Source organism: Primulina tabacum, chromosome 3 (genome assembly GCF_025594145.1).
Source record: "Primulina tabacum isolate GXHZ01 chromosome 3, ASM2559414v2, whole genome shotgun sequence".
Taxonomy (NCBI): Eukaryota; Viridiplantae; Streptophyta; class Magnoliopsida; order Lamiales; family Gesneriaceae; genus Primulina; species Primulina tabacum.
The window spans coordinates 12,042,869-12,064,588 of record NC_134552.1 but is presented as its reverse complement, the minus strand read 5'-3'; the positions used below and the strand labels follow the sequence as shown (position 1 = coordinate 12,064,588).

The window sequence follows — 21,720 nt, the reverse complement described above, 5'->3', positions numbered from 1 at the left end:
TATGTGCAATCAACTTGTTAATATATAATCAAAAATTATTAATTTGGGTTATGTAAAAGTTAAATAAATGATGTATTTCCACCGAAGATACGGCAAGCAGATACCTTATCCAAAACTCTTATACTTCAATATATAAACGATCTTCATATCTATCTCACGCACCGACACACTTTTACACCCACTGCTAATTGTATGTGTAATTTATGCAGACCTCAGATGGCGACGTCAGCACTGCACCCTAACGCGCCGATTTTCGTACCATCGACGTACCGCCAAGTGGAGGACTTCTCTGATCAGTGGTGGGATCTCGTCCAGTCTTCTCCTTGGTTCCGCGACTACTGGCTGCGGGAGTGCTTCTCCGATCCCGAACTGGACCCTCCATCTATGCAGATTCCCGATTCCATCCTCCAAGGAGAGATCCACAACAGAAAACCCATCAATGACGGTCACGCTGCTTCCAAAGGTAATTGTAGATCTCCATTCTACGACCAAAACACAGAGCACTAGCAGAGTCGACTCGGGCTTAATTCTGCTTCTTTTTAATTGTAGATGGGGGTCTGGATTTGGTTTCTTTGGGGTGGTTGAAGTGGCGGAAGCCGCGTGGAGCGCCGGAGGCCCCGAGGTATTTTGAAAAGGCGCCGAGGACTGTGAAGGTGAAGGTGAAGGTGAAGGTGAATCCGAGGCCGATTCAGCAGCCGCGGTAGAAAGTGAGTTGCGATTTATCCGACTCCATGCTTGTGAACTAACGACTTTAGAAGCCGCCTTACGTTTGTGCAAACGATTTTCTGTTTCTTGTAATTTAATGCCTCATGACCTAACGATTATGTATAGTTGTTAATAAAATCGTTTGTTGCTTACACAAATATCCCATACGATTTAATGTATTACGTTACACCAACCACGGAATTTGTAATGGCTTGCTCGATAGACGTACTACTTGTACTAGTATGTAGGTAAGATCTCAGTCGAGCAACGGGTCTTTCGAGCTACAACATCATAATGGGATCACAGAATCAATATTTATGTATGCTAATACATTTGATTTATACATCATATCCTATAGAAAATTAATCTGTAAAAGCGGAAAATTATGTTCTATAACCAATACTTTCACTACTTGGGTATTCAGTTGGTGTTTTCTGAGTTTTGGTCCCAACTCTTGGCTTGTTTTCCAATCTTGTGAAGAACCCTAATAACCTCTTCATTAGTCACATTGCCGGTCACAGTAACCTTGTTCAACTCCGTGTCCACGCCGTACGTTTCAATATCTGCACTAACAAATATTATTTTATTTTTAAGAAAAGTATTTTGCAGATAAATTACTCCATGTAGCTGAATCGTATGATTTAATCAATTTAATTCAGTATTCTTGAACATTATATTATAGATATATAGTTAAATATAAAAGTTTAGTTGGCCTTTTGCAGGAAACTTTCATTTTTTTTTTTTTTACTTTGCAATTTCACCCAAACATTCACTGTGCTAGATCACATGTATTTATTTATAACAATTGTTAGACAAGCGTTATTTTATCACTCAATATATGAATTATTAAAATTGATATTCAAACACGGTTTAAAGCTTGGTTTAGAAAAAAACAAAAATTTGTGTGAGACGGTCTCACGAATCATATTTTGTTAGACGGATTTCTTACTTGGGTCATCCATGAAAAAGTATTATTTTTTATGCGAAGAGTATAACTTTTTATTGTGAATATCGGTAGGATTGACCCGTCTCACAGATAAAGATTCGTGAGACCGTGTCTCACAAGAAACCTACTCTTAGAAAGATGTTTACCTTCTATTTTCTTGATGGCCTTCAAGATTTTCTTGATACATTCATCGCAGTGTAATCCTACCTTCAACTCCACCACCTGATTTATCCCAAATTATCAATCGAATCTAAGATTCATGCAAATGGGACTTCACAATACCAGATTTATTTTCTTTGAAGAATAAGAATTATAATATTGAGGAACTTACATTAGCCATTGAAACAGCAGATGAATCTGCCGTTGCACAACTCTCTCGAAAGATGATCAATATTTGAAACAAAATGAGTAAAATGGATGAATTTTGCAATTTATATTCGAAACTGTACGTAGATATGATTCTCTTTTCTTTTGTGAGAGAATTTTACTTTGTGTAAAAGCAACTTTATTTGACTTAGAGGTACATTTTCCTCCGTTCAATGTTGCCATTCGTCAAGCTTTATACATTACCAAAAGGATTTCTTTTTTGGACATTAAAGTATTGATCTTTGGTCGAATTTTCATATATTCCATCCATTTTTATGTTCACGGGATTCAAAAATAGTTACATTGATCTCAGGCGAGTTAAAAATGAGCTATATCATATGTACGAGTTTCAAAACTAAGTGTATATAGTTAAATGTAAAAAAAATATTATAAACACAAAAACTGTTGTACTTGACTCGTCTGAAAAGAAAACTTTGATAACTTTCAACTATCATTTTTCTCGAGCATGTGCAATGATGCAAACGGGGCGCGGACAACTAATCCTAGACGATATAAAATTTCACTAGTATTTTGTAGTAATTCATGATGCAAGGGACTAGAAACGATGAAACAATTAAGATGAAGAACCAGAATAAACGGCGATTAATTTCTCATTGCTTTTCCACTATTTTAAACTCTTCATATCTAAGGCCCAATCCAGTTTCGAATATATGGGCCCATACATGTGATTTTTTTAGACTATAGATTTTTAATGGATATCAAAGGGCAAAGTTTTTATTTTAATTTATATTTCGTCCCATATTTGAAACTTTGATATCAGATCATATGAGCTATAAGCCATCGACAAAAACCTTGCTTGCTTAAATATATAAGTAAAAGATTATCATAGGATGCAACTCATAGATTATCTCACAATATTACGGTTGAGTCGATTCTAGACCTGGATTAACACTCCTTATATATGTTAATACAAAATATTCAATTAATCATCTGATAAGTTCTACGTATTTTTATTTGAATTCAGATGATTAATTAAACGTGTCGCATAAACAAAAAATCGAGGTGCGAATTGTAATGTGATGATACTTCATAAACTAACCATGCTTCTTCCCCTTTTTATTTGCTTGGAAATTATTAGTTACCATTAGTATGGCAGAAAATTGGATGTAGATTATGAAATGTATTCCCCGAAAGGCTGTCAATTTTAGGGTCTGTCAAACTTCAAAGCCTGCCGATTCATTTTCAAAGGGTATTAATGAATACGTAGTGAAAGGGCTGTGTACCGACTGATTTAGGGAGTCAACAAATACCTCTCAAACAATTAATGAATTAGATTGATTGAGTTTAAACCTAAAGCAAAAAGTGACCCAATTTCTTTCACATTTCAAGAGATTTGATAGTGAAATGTTAGGGAATCACTTCCCTTCATTATCATTTACGAGTACATCTCTCGTAAGACATGTTAACCTTATCGATATTCACGATAAAAATTAATATATTTTTAGCATAAAAAGTAATATTTTTTCATGGATGACCCAAATAAGATAGTTGACTGTTATTCTTAGTATATATCGATTATCTAAAATATACAAAATTAAAATAGTTGACTATTATTCTTTTCGTCTCAAATATATAATCCAACTTTTATATTTAGTTGTATATTTTTTTAAAAAAAGTAATAAAGAAAAATAGAATTTTGTTTTGTAAATATTGCATTTGAGTATCGACAACAAACACGGTGAGATGGACGCAAGAGATCACTTTCGTCCCTACGTGCCGCCATCCGCAGCATTAAAATTTTGTTGAGCCCCGTGGGGTTCTTATTTCACTATTGATGGTATTATTATTAGGCCACGATTTTTCTTTTTTCTTTTTTTTTTCTTTTTTTGAAATTATTTAATTTGTGTGTATCCCGTGTAGGATTAACTGGGGAAGGTCGATTTTGGACAGGGTTTATCGGGAATTTTTTATTTTTAATTTTTTTTGGTAAATTAGATCCAATGAAAATCCTTATTTTTAACTGAGGATTTGAATGAGTGTTTCATTTACTACAGACCTGCGTGGATTTATTATTACACTTGGACAATATGCATTTGATTCTTTTGCCGCTGTCAAAATGCGATTTCGATTGTTCTTAGTTAACATGGTTTAATTTCACGATTCAACATTAAATCAATTGTAGTCGATTTCAATTTACATGATACAGAATAAACAAAAACTTACGTGAGAAGTTGTCACATATAAAAAAATATTACTTTTTTTTTTGTCAAACGCGATGAGATTAAAAAAAAAAAAACCACACTCGATAAAATATCATGACCGATAATCACGAACCGAATCTTCAATAAAAACAAACCAAACGACCACAAAATATAATTGTGCATCAGAGAAAAATGGTGAAATTACTCCGTCCGGAGACGAAGCGACTACGACACTCAAGTTCATATAACATTTGAGAGAAAAAGTACTGAAATCGCACATAAATAGCGTTTGAAATATATATTACATATGTATGAAAGACATACCTTAATAAGGGTTAGAGACCTTTTATATATAGGTGTAGAGCTCTAGTCAATATGGACTTTTGTAATATACGACAACTAGATTTGTACATATTTATGCAATATTTTGTATTCTCTAAAATATAATTTATGATATGATAGAATTTTTATCATATCGTTAAGATATATTATTTTTTATTATAAATATGAGTATGATTACGTTAGAATGAATATAAGCCGTCGCATTTCGGTATATCAAATCAAGACCTAATTTTCCCAACAAATGGAGATACTAAAAAGAGCAATAGAATTTAGTGGCAATTCTCATCAATGTGCAAAAATAATATTATATATTCATCAGCAATAAAACTGGAAAACTTTTTTGTGGATTTGATCGTAAAGTTTGCTCGGAAACAAAGTGGAGTGGAGGACATGTCACGTCCACTGGATGGACAAAAAAATTTCAAGGCTTTTTTAAACGTAAAGTTGGTGGGCAACGATCTGCGATAGATGCCAGCAACTACACAATAGTGTCACCATCCCTCGTAAAATATATGCTGCATATACTTTTAGCAATGGTTGATGAGAGGGTGAACATTCGAATAAAAGTATATTATATATATATATATATTTATTTATTTATATCATCGATGAACTATTCCATGAGTGACACTCTTTTTACCGAGTTAGAACATGTAATCGTTATTTCTCTGTGGAAGTTAGGTAAATTTTCGAGCTAATAACCTGCAAACTACGTTAATCAAGTAAATCTCACTGTTCATGTACGACTACGTTAACCAAGTGAATCATATTGAATAAATCATGTGCTACGTGTAAATTCTGATATAAATTCTCAAATTATTTTATATAGAGTGGCGCTATTTATAATTAAAGCTGTCATAGCATCCGAATTTCCAAATATAATGCTAAGATGAGAATATCGAGACGATTCTAACTTGCGTCTTCTTAGACTAAAATTTATATTTGCAAATCCAATTAGATTTAATAATTTAACATACCCCATCATCTGTTTCCCATTTGGCCATATTAGGAACAGATGCCGATATATTCGTAAAAGGTTCCATTTCTCACTTCAAAGCATAAAAAGAAACATGGGTAAATATATGGCTCTAATGGAAAGTTGAATAATGTTGCCTTTCACTTGCAAGGTTACCTTTTATGCCACATAAAACATGAGTCTTTTGTGTTTTTTAAAAATAAAATTAATGTAATATCAATAGTTTTTTTTTTAAAAAAATAATAGTAGTTTTTATTTAGTTTAGCAGGGAGGATTGTTACAATTTGATCGCGAACTCAAAAACTCGTCCAAAATTTGATCCTTGGTGCCAAGTTCAATATAATAAATCGATATAATATAATTATAAGTTACTACTCGTGTGATCGTATTAAGCAAACATCTTAAAATAATCATGAATAGCGAATCAGGTTGATGCTTAAAACTTTGTTAAAGTCGTTGATTCTATGTCTGATCATAGGCAAAAACTTATGTGAGACGGTCTCACAGATCGTATTTTGTGAAACAGATATCTTATTTAGGTTATCCATGAAAAATTATTATTTTTTATGCTAAGAATATTATTTTTTTATTGTGAATATCGGTAGGATTGACCTGTCTCACAGATAAAGATTTGTGAGACTGTCTCACAAGAGATCTACTCTGATCATATGGGTGGGTTGTGCCTCTACATTTCATAGTTGATATATTAGTTCTTGATTTGCGATAATGAATCTTGTTTTATTAAATAAAAAAGTAATAATGATAATTATCCGGTTAGCATATTCCAAGTCTACATAGAACCTTATAATTTATAGAGCTACTTTGTTTTGAGTGAAAATTACAATCATGTTGAATTGGCAACGTCAATATCCACGCCCTACCAAAATTGTCCCCGCATCTTTTTCATTTTGTAAGATTGTCCTTTCCTTAACATAGATTTGTAAATGTTATTGTTATATTAGAGTTACGGTAAGTTGCACATCTATTATGTGTATTTATACGAAGATCGACGATGTGTTACTCGTTTATTGGATATGCGATTTTTTTATGTTTCATCAGATCCAATAGGTGAATGACAGCTCATCTAATTGGTGCTCAATAATTATCGTATCGAATATAATATCGAAGTATATCATAATAATTACACGAACAGCTTAGAGTGAGTATCGGATCACTTTATATTATATTTTAAAAATAACTTAAAATAGCCATTCTTGTTTTTAACAGTAAATTATTCGAAAATGATCATTCATCGATAAATATCGTTTAATCAATTACCTTCATGCATAAATTATTATTATTATTATTTATCTCTCTCTCATGTCACGTGTTGTCTCGTATATGTATTTAAAATTAATTTAATGCTTCGAGAAATATCGAATTTTTTTATAATATATTATATCGATGATTTATCCAGGACCAAGTAAATAATATTTATTAATATACAAGAGCAATTGAACTTGCATAATCCAACTAACATATTGAAATTTGAAGTAAATAGTATACGAATTAAATTTGGATACAGCACATATATTCTTGTGAGAAGATTGTAAATATGAGCAAATCATTTTTTCTTAGTTACTAAAATAAAATACATGTCTTATAAAATTTCTCACATTAATTTGTGTATTTTTTAATAATTAATTTCGCATTTAGATGGGATTATTAAATAATATATATAAATGACAATCCTATTGGTATATTTGATGCGAAAATGTAGTCATTTGGCACAAACACCATTTTATAGATAATGGAACATCACACAAAACACCGAACACGGACGAATCGACGATAGAGGATCTCCAAATCATCACCACCGACTAAACACTAGAAACACAGTAAATAAGGACTGAAGTAGCTGATCAGAGCCTCTGAGTGTCAGTCACAGCCTTCCAATCTCAGACCTCAGCCCATAGGATAGGGGGGGGCACACACTTGATTCGATCACTTATTTATTTCCACAATATTATTAATCCACACGTGATTGAACCCTAGAACCGAAGCTCGCTTCAGATAGCAAGCACGAGACCCGGCACGGATTTCCCGACCCGATCTGGAAAGCTACTCTCCCAAACGGAAGGGCAGTGAAGGGAAGCAATGCCGAAATCGGACTGTTCAGATTTGCCGAAACGCGTGACGGTGAGAGATGTGTTGAAGTACTCCTTAACCTGGGTTATTATCCCATCAGTGACCGTCCAGGCGTGGACCCAGGCGATTGAACGGGGCTGGTCGAATCCTTCGGCGAGGACAATGTGGCCAAAGGCGGAGATGCTGTGGGGGACAAAATGGAAATGAGATTCCTTGTCTCCGGTGAGCACGCGCATCAAAAACTGGTGAGACGGCGGACCGTGGAACCACCACTCGAGATCTGCGGCGAGGATTTCCTGGATTTTCCCGGCGTCGCGGCGCTTTAAGGCGTCGTACAGGGCGGTCACCACCCCTTTGTTGAAAGATTCCTCCAGAGCTTCCTGAGATATAGCCAGATCCTGAAAATGGAGAGCAGAAGAAAAGATTGAAATTGCTCGGAAATGATAAAATTAGGAGGCAGCGGCGATGGTATTTATAGTGAATCGGTGGTGGTGTTTTGGTGATTTAGAACGGTTGTCAAGGGTAGAACGGAGAATACACTATGGGGATTACGTGGTAGACGGTTAGTGGATTCTGTGGGGTCTTATTCACAGTCTTTTAAGGAAGTGTACAAATTCAAAAACAATCAAGCCAACCTTGTTGGACTAATTGACTTACAGTTGGCAATTTATAAGTATCACATATCCTCGAACTGTTACAATCTAAATATATATTTATATAACAAAAAATTGTGTGAGAGTTTCACGGGTCGTATTTTGTGAGACAGATATTTTATTTGAGTCATCCATAAAAAATATTACTTTTTATCCTAAGAGCATTATTTTTTATTGTGAATATCGGTAGATTTGATCCGTCTCACAGATAAAGATTTGTGAGACCGTCTCACAAAATATATACTCTTTATATATATTTAAAATAAAAAAAGGAAATAAAGTTATGAGACGAACGAATCGATCAATATTTAGAGTTAATGGTCGGATAGAGATAATTTAATAGTTGATTTTTATTCTATTTATTATATGAAATGGATGTTTTTAAAGATCCATTTTTTATTTTTACTTTTGTCCTCATTTTATCAAAATAATGACTGGACATAATTTTGTTAAAGAATAATAGTATGTTTTGTGTAAACATAAAATTAATATAAAAAATATTTTAAATTTATCGAGAAAAAATATTTCATGTCGTACTTTTTTACCACTATGGAACATTTTAATAAAATTATTTTTTGATTGTTAGATTTTCATACCCCATGAGTTTCCAATTACTGTTCCTACAAGTTTTTGTTGATTGTGAAAAACATTTTTTTAAAATTAAACTGAATAGTGAAATCACTCTTGAAAATCTATATTTAGATTTTGGACTGTTTTTATTTTGTAAGAGATTTTTGTTATCACAACAAATATAAATAATATACAAATATGCACGATTTCGAAATGAATAAATAATATCACCGAGTAAACATGAAATTTGATAAAATAGATTATCAATTAATTAATAATGTAAAACTTCAAACGGTGCCCGTGTTCAAAATAACACTTTATTTTTTTCTATGTTATCTTTACTATATTTTAATATATGAACATCATTTAAAAACTTTATTTTATACTTCTAAATCTATCCTTACATTTTTTTCCAAGATATTTGATAAATTAAGTTGCATAATATAAATTAAAATAATGCAAATGGACCAATGGCTGATGGAAGCATATGAAATCGTTATATAAAATTGATGGGTTGAGTTGAAAATTTTCAATCTTCGGAAATAATAGTCGTCTAATCCGGACAAATAGCAGTTCATCCACCTCAATATGTCAAATTAAACATAAAATTAGCTAAAATACTTCCTAAAATAGGTGGCTGGTGTTGAAAAATATATTTAAAATGTGTGTATTAAATATTTGAATGTTGAATATTTGAATGTTGAAAATAAGAGTTGTAAATATTGAAAATTAGTGTGTGATGATGTAGGTAATGATGTATTTTATTTTTGGATTATTTGTAAAGATTTCCTATAAATAGATCTCTCATTTGAGAAGAAAATCACAATTGAGTAGAGAGAAAAATATTATAAAGTGTGTAGTTTGGTAAATTTTGAGAGTTTGAGATTTTTACTTTATACCATAAATTTTTACTTTTTCACAACATGTTAACAGCACGAAGCTCTAAAAGTCCTCCATCCTTTTCCAAGCTCCAAACAGAAGAAAAAGGTAACAAAAGTAATAATATTTATTTTATTGTTATTTATTTATTGTGTATATATAATATATAATATAATGTTATTATTAATAATAAAAATAAATTTTTCAAAAACTTGTTATAAATTCTGGGAGGATGTTAAAACGACATCCCACACTCCCGGTAAGGGATACGACAAGTATAAAAGCCTATAAGATTTTTAAATAAAATATCTTATGACAGATCATTATAATAATATGATATGATATACATAATTATTTAAATATGTCTAATATTATATACACCATATTATTACCATAAAATTATACAAATACATACCTTTATTTTTTTTATACACCAACGGTTATAAACGCTAACAAAACGGCTAGTTTTTGCCCTATAAATATGATCTCATAAACACATTCAATCACTCCAACTTTCTCTTCTTCTCTAAAAATTATTCTTCACTAAATTTTCGAAGAAAAAAGAAGATGGTTTTCTCAAGGTTATTTTTAATTATTTTGGTTATCATACTCACAAGTCTTTTATTTATCGGAGAATATCCTCCTCGTGTGTTTTCTTTATTTTTACAAATGCTTGTACTTGTTGTTTATCCATTACTTTGTATTGCAATATTCATTAACTAATAAAATGCATCGTAATTTTTTTTAGTACCACCGTGTCAAATTTGACAAAGCTCGAATTTGTTGCGCTCGACATCACGGGAAAAAATTATATGCCATGGACTCTCGATGTAGAAATGCATCTTGAGTCATTGGGTCTAAGTGAGATAATAAAAGAAAATGGCATATCGACATCACAAGAAAAGACAAAAGCCATTATATTTTTGCGTCGACATCTCGACGAGGGATTGAAATGTGAATATTTAATTGAAAAAGATCACATGGCTTTGTGGAAAGGATTGAAAGAAAGATTTGAACATATAAGGGAAGTTATACTTCCGACCGCCCGTGATGAATGGAATATGTTAAGATTCCAAGATTTTAAGAAAGTCAGCGATTATAATTCAGCGATGTATCGAATAATCTCGCAGCTAAAATTTTGTGGACATGAGGTCACGGAATCGGAAATGCTTGAAAAAACATTTTCCACGTTTCATGCATCAAATATTACTCTACAGCAACAATATAGAGTACGTGGATTTGCGAGATATTCTGAACTCATCGCCTGTCTTCTTGTGGCGGAAAAAAGCAACGAGCTATTAATGAGAAATCATCAGTCCCGACCCACTGGATCAACAGCATTTCCAGAAGTAAATGCTGTAAGTAAAAATGAATTTAAACCTGGAAACCAAAATCAAATTCAAAGACAAGGTTTTGGTCGAGGTCGAGGTCGAGGTCGTGGACGTGGACGTGGACGTGGAATTGGCCGTGGTCGTGGTCGAGGCCGTGGTTTTGAAAACAATAGAGATAGTTATTTTTATAATTCATCTCAAAAGAGCGTCCCAAACCATCCACAGAAAAGGCATCATGAGAATACAAGTGTTAATGAGAATCAATCAAAAAGATATGAAAGTTCTTGTTTCAGATGTGGTACTACAGGACATTGGTCCAAAATTTGTCGAGCCCCTGAACACCTTTGTAAACTTTATAAAGAATCATTAAAGAGGAAAGAAAAGGAGACCAACTTCACTGAACGCAGTGACCATTTGAGTGATTCAACTCATTTTGATGCTGGTGATTTTATGAATGATTTCTCTGGAAATGATCAATATGTTGGTGGGATAGAAATGAACAATATTGATGCTGCAGATTTTCTCAATGATTTCTCTGAAAATGAACAATATAGTGGTAGAATATAAATGTACAATAATTTATTTTTCATGTATCCATATAATGTTTTATTGTATAATTATGATATGTGTTATATTTAAATATATATTGCCAGTAATTTTATTTCATTGCATATTTTTTTGAAGTTTCAAAAATGAAAAATGCTATGAGCAAAGCTGAAGTTTGCATACCCGACAGTGGTACAACGCACACTATCCTCCGAGATAAAAGATATTTTTTGGAACTAAAACCAACAAAAACAACGGTGAATACAATATCAGGTCCTGTAGACTTGATTAAAGGATGTGGTAAAGCACAATTTTTGTTACCTAATGGTACAAAATTTTTGATCAATGATGCTTTATATTCACCACAATCGAAAAGAAATTTGTTGAGTTTTAATGATATATATTTCCATGGGTATGATACTCAAACAATGAATGAAGGGAATAAGAAATATGTGTGTCTTATCACATATAAATCAGGAAAGAAATATGTGATTGAAAAACTACCAATGCTCCCTACTGGATTGCATTATACACATATAAGTCCGATTGAATCAAACATGGTAGTTGATAATTCTTCAATATTAACCAATTGGCATGATCGATTGGGACATCCTGGTTCAACAATGATGCGAAGAATTATAGAAAATACACATGGTCATCCGCTGAAAGACCAGAAGATCTTTCAGAATAATAAGTTTCAATGTAAAGCATGTTCTCTTGGAAAACTTATTATAAGACCATCACCAGCCAAAATCCAAACTGAATCACCAATGTTTCTTGAACGTATTCAGGGTGATATTTGTGGACCAATCCATCCACCATGTGGACCATTCAGATACTTTATGGTATTGATTGATGCCTCCAAAAGATGGTCACATGTATGTTTATTGTCAACTCGAAATGTTGCATTTGCAAGATTACTTGCTCAAATAATAAAATTGAGGAATCAATTTCCCGATTATACAATCAAGAAAATTAGACTTGATAATGCTGGTGAATTTACTTCCCAAACTTTCAATGATTATTGTATGTCTATGGGAATCATTGTTGAACATCATGTTGCTCATGTACATACACAGAATGGATTGGCTGAATCATTGATTAAACGTCTGCAAATGATTGCTAGACCAATGATTATGAAAACAAAGCTCCCTATTTCTATATGGGGACATGCAATTTTACACGCTGCTTCATTAATTCGCATCAGACCAAGTGCATATCATAAATACTCCCCATTGCAGCTTGCATTTGGTAAAGAACCAGACATTTCTCATCTGAGAATTTTTGGATGTATTGTGTATGTGCCTATTGCACCACCGCAACGGAAGAAAATGGGACATCAAAGAAAGGTTGGAATTTATATCGGTTATGATAGTCCATCAATCATTCGATATCTTGAACCTCAGACAGGCGACGTGTTCACAGCACATTTTGCTGATTGTCATTTTAATGAGGAAATCTTCCCAATGTTAGGGGGAGAACAAAAACATACCGAAAAGAAAATTACATGGCATGTATCATCATTGTTACATCTGGATCCAAGAATAAAAATCCTCGAAAAGAAAAATTTATAGAAAAACACGATGATCACAAAATAAAGAATGATGTTCCTGAAGAAACACATGATGATCACAAAATAGAGAATGGTGTTCCTGAAGAAACACATGATGATGAAAATATTCTGTCAGAACCACAAACTGACGAGAATCATGAAATCTCTATCAATTACATTAATACTGGAAAAATATGGAACCGAAAAGATATAGAAGAAATTGATGATATATTTTCTTATAATGTGGCAATCGACATCATAAATGATAATGAAGATCATGAACCAAAATCTTTTGGTGAATGTAAAATCGGCAGGATTGGATAAAATGAAAAGAAGCCATCCAGGTTGAATTGGATTCGCTAAATAAACATAATGTTTTTGGACCTATAGTCCTTACACTTGAAGGTGTAAAATCTGTTGTATACAAATGAGTTTTTATTCGAAAGCGAAATGAGAAAAATGAAATAGTGAGATATAAAGCTCGACTTGTTGCACAAGGTTTTTCTCAAAGGCCTGGAATTGATTATGAAGAAACGTATTCTCCCGTGATGAATGCAATTACGTTTCAGTATTTGATTAGCTTGGCGGTATCTGAAAATTTAGAAATGCGTCTTATGGATGTTGTTACAGCTTACTTATATGGATCACTTGATAGTAATATATATATGAAAATCCCTGAAGGATTTAAGATGCCTGAAGCACAAAGTTCAAAACCCAGAGAATGTTATTCTGTGAAATTACAAAGATCATTATATGGGTTAAAGCAATCTGGTCGAATGTGGTATAATCGACTAAGTGATCACTTGATGAAAAAGGGATATGTAAATAATTCAATATGCCCTTGTGTTTTCATTAAGAAAACAACATCCGGATGCGTAATTATTGCTGTATATGTTGATGATTTAAACATCATTGGGACGAATAAAGAAATTCAAGAAGTTGTGTCATACTTGAAGGAAGAATTTGAAATGAAGGATCTTGGAAAAACCAAGTATTGTCTGGGTTTACAAATTGAACAAAAAGAATGTGGAATGTTTGTTCACCAGACAAATTATACAGAAAAGATCCTTAAACGTTTTAATATGGATAAATCAAATCCTTTAAGTACTCCAATGGTTGTTAGATCATTAAACATAGAAAAAGATCCATTCCGATCATGTGAAGAAGATGAAGATATTCTTGGTCCAGAAGTACCATATCTAAGTGCTATCGGTGCCCTTATGTATCTTACAAATTGTACAAGGCCTGATATATCTTTTGCCGTAAATTTGTTGGCAAGATTTAACACATATCCAACAAAGAGACACTGGAACGGAATTAAACATATATTCCGTTATCTACGAGGAACGACACACTTGAGACTTTTGTATTCAAAAGATGCTAATCCAAGTATAATTGGTTATGTCGATGCTGGATACTTATCTGATCCACATAAGGCACGTTCCCAAACTGGATATGTTTTTACTCGTGGAGGCACTGCAATTTCTTGGCTTTCACAGAAACAAACGCTCGTAACAACTTCATCAAATCATGCCGAGATTATTGCACTACATAAAGCAAGTCGTGAATGTGTGTGGTTAAAATTAATGACCTAACATATCCAAATCTCATGCGGATTATCATTCGACGAGAAGCCTGTGATACTATATGAAGATAATGCTGCATGTGTTGCTCAAATGAAAGAAGGATACATAAAAAGCGACATAACTAAACATATTCCTCCTAAGTTCTTCGCATTCACCAAAGAGCTTGAGAAGAATAAATGTATTGATGTTCGTCACATTCAATCAAGTGAAAATTCATCAGATCTCTTCACAAAGGCGCTTCCTACGTCAATATTCAGAAAACATATATATAATATTGGGATGCGCAATCTACGAAATTTGTGAAGAATTGTTCATGTCAACATGAGGGGGATTTTACGTGACTGCACTCTTTTTCCCTTGCCATGGTTTTTATCCCACTTGGTTTTTCCTAGTAAGGTTTTTAACGAGGCAGTATAAAAACACGTAATGAAGACAATCATTATGATCATCATCACAAGGGGGAGTGTTGAAAAATATATTTAAAATGTGTGTATTAAATATTTGAATGTTGAATATTTGAATGTTGAAAATAAGAGTTGTAAATATTGAAAATTAGTGTGTGATGATGTAGGTAATGATGTATTTTATTTTTGGATTATTTGTAAAGATTTCCTATAAATAGATCTCTCATTTGTGAAGAAAATCACAATTGAGTAGAGAGAAAAATATTATAAAGTGTGTAGTTTGGTAAATTTTGAGAGTTTGAGATTTTTACTTTTTACCATAAATTTTTACTTTTTCACAACAGCTGGGTACTTTCTCAACCAACAAAAAGGTGAACCGAAACATATCTAATTCTAAATATGTTGACTAAAGCGATACATATTGGAAGATATGAGAATGGAAAAGTCATACATGACATTATATCATATTTATCTTGCACGCTGTTGTTCGTGTTCCGTGCACTAGTTTTTAAAGTGAAAGTTAGGGTTAGTTTAGTAATTATACATAGGAAGGCCAAATAAGTAAATATTCACACACACAATAGAAGTGCTAAATAATAAAGTACCAGTTTTTCACCCGTGCGATGCACGAACAATTATTTTATCTGATTGATTATTAAAATTAGTATGTATGAAAATTTGTTTACTTTTCCTATTACGTGAATTTTTATCAAAGTTAAATGTTTATTGTTTTCATATACATATAGATCTTAACAATGAAACACTGAATAAAAGAACCATTTTTGTATTTCGGCTGAAAATTAACATCACGCTTTTATTAGAGAATGAATGACATAATATATTTATCAATTATATTGTATTTACATATAAATTTATGTACTATGTAGAAAACAATAACTGTAACAAAATAAAATGATAAACATGATACAAACTTTTAACGTGGTTTTAATTTCAATAAATAATTAAATTTAAAATATAAATAAACTAAATGGATTATTTATCATAAAATTAGAAAACAAAAACAAATTACAAATTTTGAAAAATTTGAAGTAATTTAACTAACAAAATTTGCAAGTTGAGTGTCAAATTCCATACATATTTTAAGTCTAAATATGTTAATTGATAATTTTTTCTTGTTTATATTATTTTGCATTAATAAAAAATAATAAAAATGGTAGTTTATATTAAATTGACATACAATTATTTTTTAATCATCTATAATAATTCGAGAATTGTTGGTCTAAGATTAAAGTTAATATATTGAAGAGAAAAAATAATTTTGTACTATCATTGAAATAAATATATTAGATCACAAAAATAAAATCAAATTAAAAATTAGTTCATCTAAAATATAGATGAAAATTTTTAATTATAATAACCTTACATCTATATATATGTGTCATTAATTTTAAATTAATAAAATGATTTCAACGGAGCACAATTTTTGAAATATGTTTCAAATTTTCAGAATTAATATTTAAATTTTGAATAACAATTTAAATTTTGTTTATAATTCTGAGAATGAAATTTAATTTATGGATTTGAAATTTGAAATGTAATTTAATTTTGTTTGTAATTCCTATGAGAGATTCACTTTTCAAGCAGTTATACACACAGATATTAATATACAGTTTTAATAATGAGTTAAATATATTTATACATTTATTATAATATATATTACCACATTTTTCGTTTATTTCTTTTTTTAGAATGTCATTTAGGCGGGAACTTACTAAATTTTGCAACAACTCAGCTTTTATATATATAGATAAGGTGCACATTCAATCTATAAACAAGAAGTTGTCGGCAAATATAATTAGTAAATATATATATAGTTTTGATATGATTTATATTTACTTGAAATCGATTATATGATATTTAATTATTAGATGTATTGAAACATGAAAAAATAATATATCTAATAGGTGAATATCATCTCATCGATACTCATATAAATATATACGATAAATATAGAATATATTAGTCGGTAATTGGTTACATTGTTTAGGCCTTGGTTACTCAATGGCCACGTGTTTGGCCTTCATTTTTCAACATGCGTAATTCATGTATATAATATTACACAGTGGGTTTTATTAAATTAATTGTAAACAATATAATCATATTCCAACTATCAATTCTAATATTTCTCATCTAAATCGCGTGATTAAATAATTAATATCATGTTAATTTTTTTTTTATTGTTATAGCAGATTACATCATTGAAAGAAATCTAACAAATTTCTGTAAGAAGAAAGTCTCATTCTAGTAAGACTCTTCTCCAGCTCTTTAGCCTTCAGAGACTCGTACATTCTCAGGAAAAGTGTTGCCTTCCCAGCATCCTAGAGTTTGTTTCAACCTACCCGTGCAGGCACTGCCTGCACGGGCAATGAACGGCTCGGATCACTCCACATGAGTGATCCGGGCCCACCTCCATGTTAAAAAAAAAAAAATTGGCTCGAAAAAATCCGAGCCGTTGGATCGACCCCTGCAGGCAGTGCCCGCAGGGGTAGGGTCGACCGAACCGCATCCTAGGTGCTAACGAGGACTGCCACTTTCGGAAACGGATCATTATAGAAAATCATAGGGAGCCAAAGTATAATATAGACTTGTTCATTATACAAAACACATTGATTCCTAAAATTATGTTGCATAATTCGTTATTTGAAAGATCAAAGTTACACGGAGTATGATGAATGTCTTTTTTTAGCATCAAGGTTAATATAAATTTGGTATAATTTTAAATGCTTATGTTTAATCAGGGCCGGACCTTCTATGAGGCCAAAGAGGCCATTGCCTCAGGGCCCGATCCTGGAGGGAGCCCAACATCTATATTTTGAGTTGGTGACCTACCAAAAAAAAAATTGGTTCAATATTAAATAAAAAATATTAATTTGAATATTTTTTTGTTATAATTGATCAAACTCGATATTTTCTTCAAGTTCGGCTTGAACAATTTAAACAATATCAACAGACTCTGGGATATTTGTTGAGTTTGAAGAAGTTAATCATTTAAGTAGTTTGTGCAATATTGTATAGAATTTCAACAATTTTTTAATATGTTACAATGTTTGAACAATTGAAATAATTTATTTTCAAATAATTTTATTGCATATAAGATATTTTTTAATGATACAAGTAACATTTGTTTAAGCATAAATAAACTTATTAAAGTCGAAGTTAATAAAAATTTATCTTCGATCAATAATATCACAAGATAGATTAAATAAGCTAGTTATATTTTTTATTGACAAATAAATTATCCGAAAACTAGATTATACAAATTCGATATATATTTTTCCTATAAAGAGCTAGATCAGTATTATGTAATTATTTCAAATAGTTATTGACTTGTTTGTTATGTAATGTATTTCTTGTGTATTATGTATTATTTATTGTATTTATTATTTTCTAACTGAATTTTTGTATTATTTATCATAAAAAGAGGACTCGTTTTTAAATTTTCGCTTCAGGCCCGATCGAAGACAAATAAGACTCTTTGTTTAATGATAGTTACAAGCGGTTTCGATTCGAAAACTATCTCAAATATTTTTTACTCTCAAAAATAAATTTAAAATAATTTCACATTTTATAATAACAAAAAAATGTTACATAACTTGTTTTCAAGCATGAACTGCAAATTTTCTTTCACATGGAGGGTTCCAGAGAAAGAGAACTAGTTTCGTGAACATTCTCCGTACCTGCATTACCTTGCAGACCTCAACCAATTTTCCCGCCATCTTCCTCAGCATCCTTCGAGTTCCCCTGATCGATTCAGGATAATTCACACAGAACCCAGTTCAACTTGGAAGGAAAGTATGGAGAATCGCAAGAGAAAACCCTTTTCAGACATTACGAACGCGTACGATCTCATCCCCACCTCGACCCTCCGCAAGCTCGTCTCCTCATCTGGTTCCAATTCCAGTCGAACTTTGATTTTGAAGTCCAATCCTGGTTTCAGAGGCCAGAAAGTTTGCCCGGATTCGTCCCCCACTTTAAATGGAGTTGATACCAGGTCCGATACTAGTATCGGGTCTTCCGTCAACGATGCCCATGCCCTGACTTCGAGAACTGCGCGATTCCAGAATCGTAGGTTTCCCTTCTACTTCAATCTCGTAATGCTAATTCCTGCTTTTGTGTTTATTTAATGTGACGTAGGACTGCAATCGAGGGCGTGAGTTTTTAGTTACTTGGTGTGATAATTTACTTGCTAATCGTTGAATGTTGATCTGGAATCGTTTTCTCTGTGTTGTGCTTATCGATGGAAAAAATTTTCCGGAATTTCAATGAATCCAGTTATTTGGGTTCAAACTTGTGTAAGAGATTGTTTATACTTGTATATATATTTTAAAAAATCAATGGTGGAGTAGCCGACCTCAATTATTTTCTGTGATTTGTTCGTGTTCTACATTTCTGTTTAACTTGTAATCTTAATTAATTATGCGTATGGGTGCATTTTCGGTGGAGCCGTGTACTATGATTGCAAAGTCGAAAGAATTTATTTTTATCTTAATGTTTATTGAAGGTGATGTGGGAAATAAGGATATTGTATATGAGGGAAGACAGACTGCTGGTGACTTTAAGAATGAAAGAAAAATTTATGGCATGACTGATAGTTTCACTCCTCTAGCCAATAAGAAAGACAAAGGGAAGGCGATTGTCGGACAGTTCAAATTCACACCTCATCGGAGAATTGGAAAACCTTGTTCTTCACTTGAGAAAACAGAGGGAAACAATATGGGAAATCTTAGTCTCGTTAGTGGGTCTTTTGAGAAAGTCAAAGGTTTTAGAAAGGGAGTTCTCAATCCTTCTAGCTGCTCACACGAGGAAACAGAGAATAGGAATGCAAATCTGAATGATCCTGGTTGCTCAAAAAATAAAACAGAGGAGCCAGGGAAGGGAATTACCAACCATTCAAGATATTCATTTAATAAAAAAAAGGATGAAGGAGAAGTGATTCTTGAACTTCCTGGCTCGTCAGTTCAAATGGTAAAAGCTGCAAGGAAAGTGCCCCTCAATACTAATGGCTTTCTTGTTGAGAAAACAAAAGAGAAACTGAAGTCTCTTAACCATTCTGGCTATTCGCCTGAAAAAACAAGGGAGAAAGGGAAGGTCATTCTCGCTCCGCTTAACATGGTTGAGGGGTCATCTGCAGCTGTGACAGTAAATTGCCATCCTACAAGGAGAAAAACCGTAAAGAGAAAAAAAGACACTGGGGCCTCTAGTTGCCCCCCAATGAGGAGGGCCCAAAAAATACTGTAAGTCTGTCTTTCCATATATGCTCACACACATGAATGTACACACTCCCACTCTGCATTTGCCCAATCAAGTTTTTGTAAGATTTAAGATTGTTCGGATGTTTACCTGATTTAGCATTTGCACTATGTTACAAATCTCTCGGAGCATATTGTATTTACATGACGTGCTCAGTTATGTGTGCTAAATAACCTGTTTGTTATCATAGGAACATGTGATTTCATATGCTGTAAAAGTACCTTATGTTTTGCACCAATATTTCTGCTTTCAGTTTGTCATCAGTCTGTTGTTTTTCAAGGTAAGTTTCTTGTTCTTCAGTCTTCAGTCTTGTTGATATTTTTCTCTCATTCAGGAATGATTTTGTTGAAGCTGGAGAGGTGAAGTCATCGAAGTCACTTACTGTTCCCTGCCCAAAACATAAAAAGGTTTGCATGGTTTTTTCTTTTCTCGGCAGAAAGAAACACGGTTCTAGTTCATGTTTCTTCTGATTAAATTAAACTACTAGTAAGGAATAAATATACTGTAATACCCCTATCCTACTATAGTGCCGCTATCCTACTATAGTGCGAATAGAACTATGCAATTGACTTGGATTAACTAGTTTTGTCCAGCAAAAACTGATGTGAAGTCCTTGCTAGCCGAGGATAAAATATTACATGGATTCTCATTTGCACGGATATGTGGACGGAGCATTGCGCATATAGTCCACTGGGAGTGGAGATATGACTTACATTATTATTCCATCATATGAACTTAGTGGAGAGATCAGAAACTAACTATTATGAGTGCATTCTCGTTAAATACCATTTTTGTTAAAATAAATCTCGTGTACTGTCTCGATGTGATCAAATTTTTTTGTGCTTGCTAATGTCCAACACCTCTTAATATGCAGAAGCAATGCCCTCGACCAAAAACTGGTGATGAAAGCTGCTTGCCACTAGATTTTATCGAACAGCAGAGAGCATATTTTAAAGAGGTTGATGAGTTTGAACTGGCTGAAGAGGAAATCTCACAAGATGAATTGGATTAGGAGAGGTAAGAGCGACATTAGTACTGAAGTAGGCGTAACAGTACATAGAATCCTTGTACATCCTCAAAGTGATGCATTGAAGTGATGCACGTCTTACTAACTATTCCTGTTGCATTATAGATTTAATTCAGACTCATTTTCTGCACTGTTTATGAATTTGTATTGAAAATTTTTGGTGTAATCGAGGAATTATATATGGGTCTCTAGTCTACCATGGATAAGCTTATACACTGTAACGAGTCAACCATCATTATGAAATAGCAGTGGGATTCTTTCGGAGATTAAATGAGAGAGAGCTTATAATATGAAATAATGGCCTTAAAAATCACAT

At 32.5% G+C, this 21,720-nt stretch overlaps 4 protein-coding genes across 5 annotated transcripts; 2 read left to right on the top strand and 2 right to left on the bottom strand.

Moving 5' to 3' along the window:
- Positions 1-87: 87 nt before the first annotated feature.
- On the top strand, positions 88-863 carry LOC142540388 (protein EARLY RESPONSIVE TO DEHYDRATION 15-like). Its single transcript, XM_075646507.1, has 2 exons — positions 88-463; positions 550-863. Exons 1-2 carry the CDS (start codon positions 193-195, stop codon positions 702-704), a joined length of 426 nt encoding a protein of 141 aa, XP_075502622.1. The 5' UTR covers positions 88-192; the 3' UTR covers positions 705-863.
- Positions 533-2,134, bottom strand: LOC142540389 (heavy metal-associated isoprenylated plant protein 45). Its single transcript, XM_075646508.1, has 3 exons — positions 1,983-2,134; positions 1,798-1,873; positions 533-1,268 (listed from the first exon to the last, which is right to left on the bottom strand). Exons 1-3 carry the CDS (start codon positions 1,989-1,991, stop codon positions 1,126-1,128), a joined length of 228 nt encoding a protein of 75 aa, XP_075502623.1. The 5' UTR covers positions 1,992-2,134; the 3' UTR covers positions 533-1,125.
- A 5,042-nt stretch (positions 2,135-7,176) lies between these two features.
- LOC142540385 (wound-induced protein 1-like) lies at positions 7,177-8,032 on the bottom strand. Its single transcript, XM_075646497.1, has one exon. It carries the CDS (start codon positions 7,819-7,821, stop codon positions 7,507-7,509), a length of 315 nt encoding a protein of 104 aa, XP_075502612.1. The 5' UTR covers positions 7,822-8,032; the 3' UTR covers positions 7,177-7,506.
- A 10,702-nt stretch (positions 8,033-18,734) lies between these two features.
- Positions 18,735-21,659, top strand: LOC142540384 (uncharacterized). Of its 2 annotated transcripts, XM_075646494.1 has the most exons (4): positions 18,735-19,192; positions 19,629-20,361; positions 20,712-20,784; positions 21,252-21,659. In XM_075646494.1, the coding sequence occupies exons 1-4, from the start codon at positions 18,922-18,924 to the stop codon at positions 21,387-21,389; spliced, it is 1,215 nt and encodes a 404-aa protein (XP_075502609.1). In that variant the 5' UTR covers positions 18,735-18,921; the 3' UTR covers positions 21,390-21,659. The 2 variants fall into 2 exon arrangements, with proteins under 2 accessions (XP_075502609.1, XP_075502611.1); XM_075646496.1 differs by lacking the exon at positions 21,252-21,659 and having other exon boundaries at positions 20,568-20,784.
- The last annotated feature ends 61 nt before the right edge of the window (positions 21,660-21,720 follow it).

Bases quoted from the DNA above. Each gene is read 5' to 3' on its own strand.
- LOC142540388 (XM_075646507.1), top strand. From the start codon at position 193: ATGTGTAATTTATGCAGACCTCAGATGGCGACGTCAGCACTGCACCCT. The intron at 464-549 runs GTAATTGTAGAT...TTTTAATTGTAG, and splicing joins CGGTCACGCTGCTTCCAAAG to ATGGGGGTCTGGATTTGGTT.
- LOC142540389 (XM_075646508.1), bottom strand. The intron at 1,269-1,797 runs GTAAACATCTTT...TTGTTAGTGCAG, and splicing joins GGCCATCAAGAAAATAGAAG to ATATTGAAACGTACGGCGTG.
- LOC142540385 (XM_075646497.1), bottom strand. From the start codon at position 7,821: ATGCGCGTGCTCACCGGAGACAAGGAATCTCATTTCCATTTTGTCCCC.
- LOC142540384 (XM_075646494.1), top strand. From the start codon at position 18,922: ATGGAGAATCGCAAGAGAAAACCCTTTTCAGACATTACGAACGCGTAC. The intron at 19,193-19,628 runs GTAGGTTTCCCT...TGTTTATTGAAG, and splicing joins AACTGCGCGATTCCAGAATC to GTGATGTGGGAAATAAGGAT. The intron at 20,362-20,711 runs GTAAGTCTGTCT...TCTCTCATTCAG, and splicing joins AGGAGGGCCCAAAAAATACT to GAATGATTTTGTTGAAGCTG.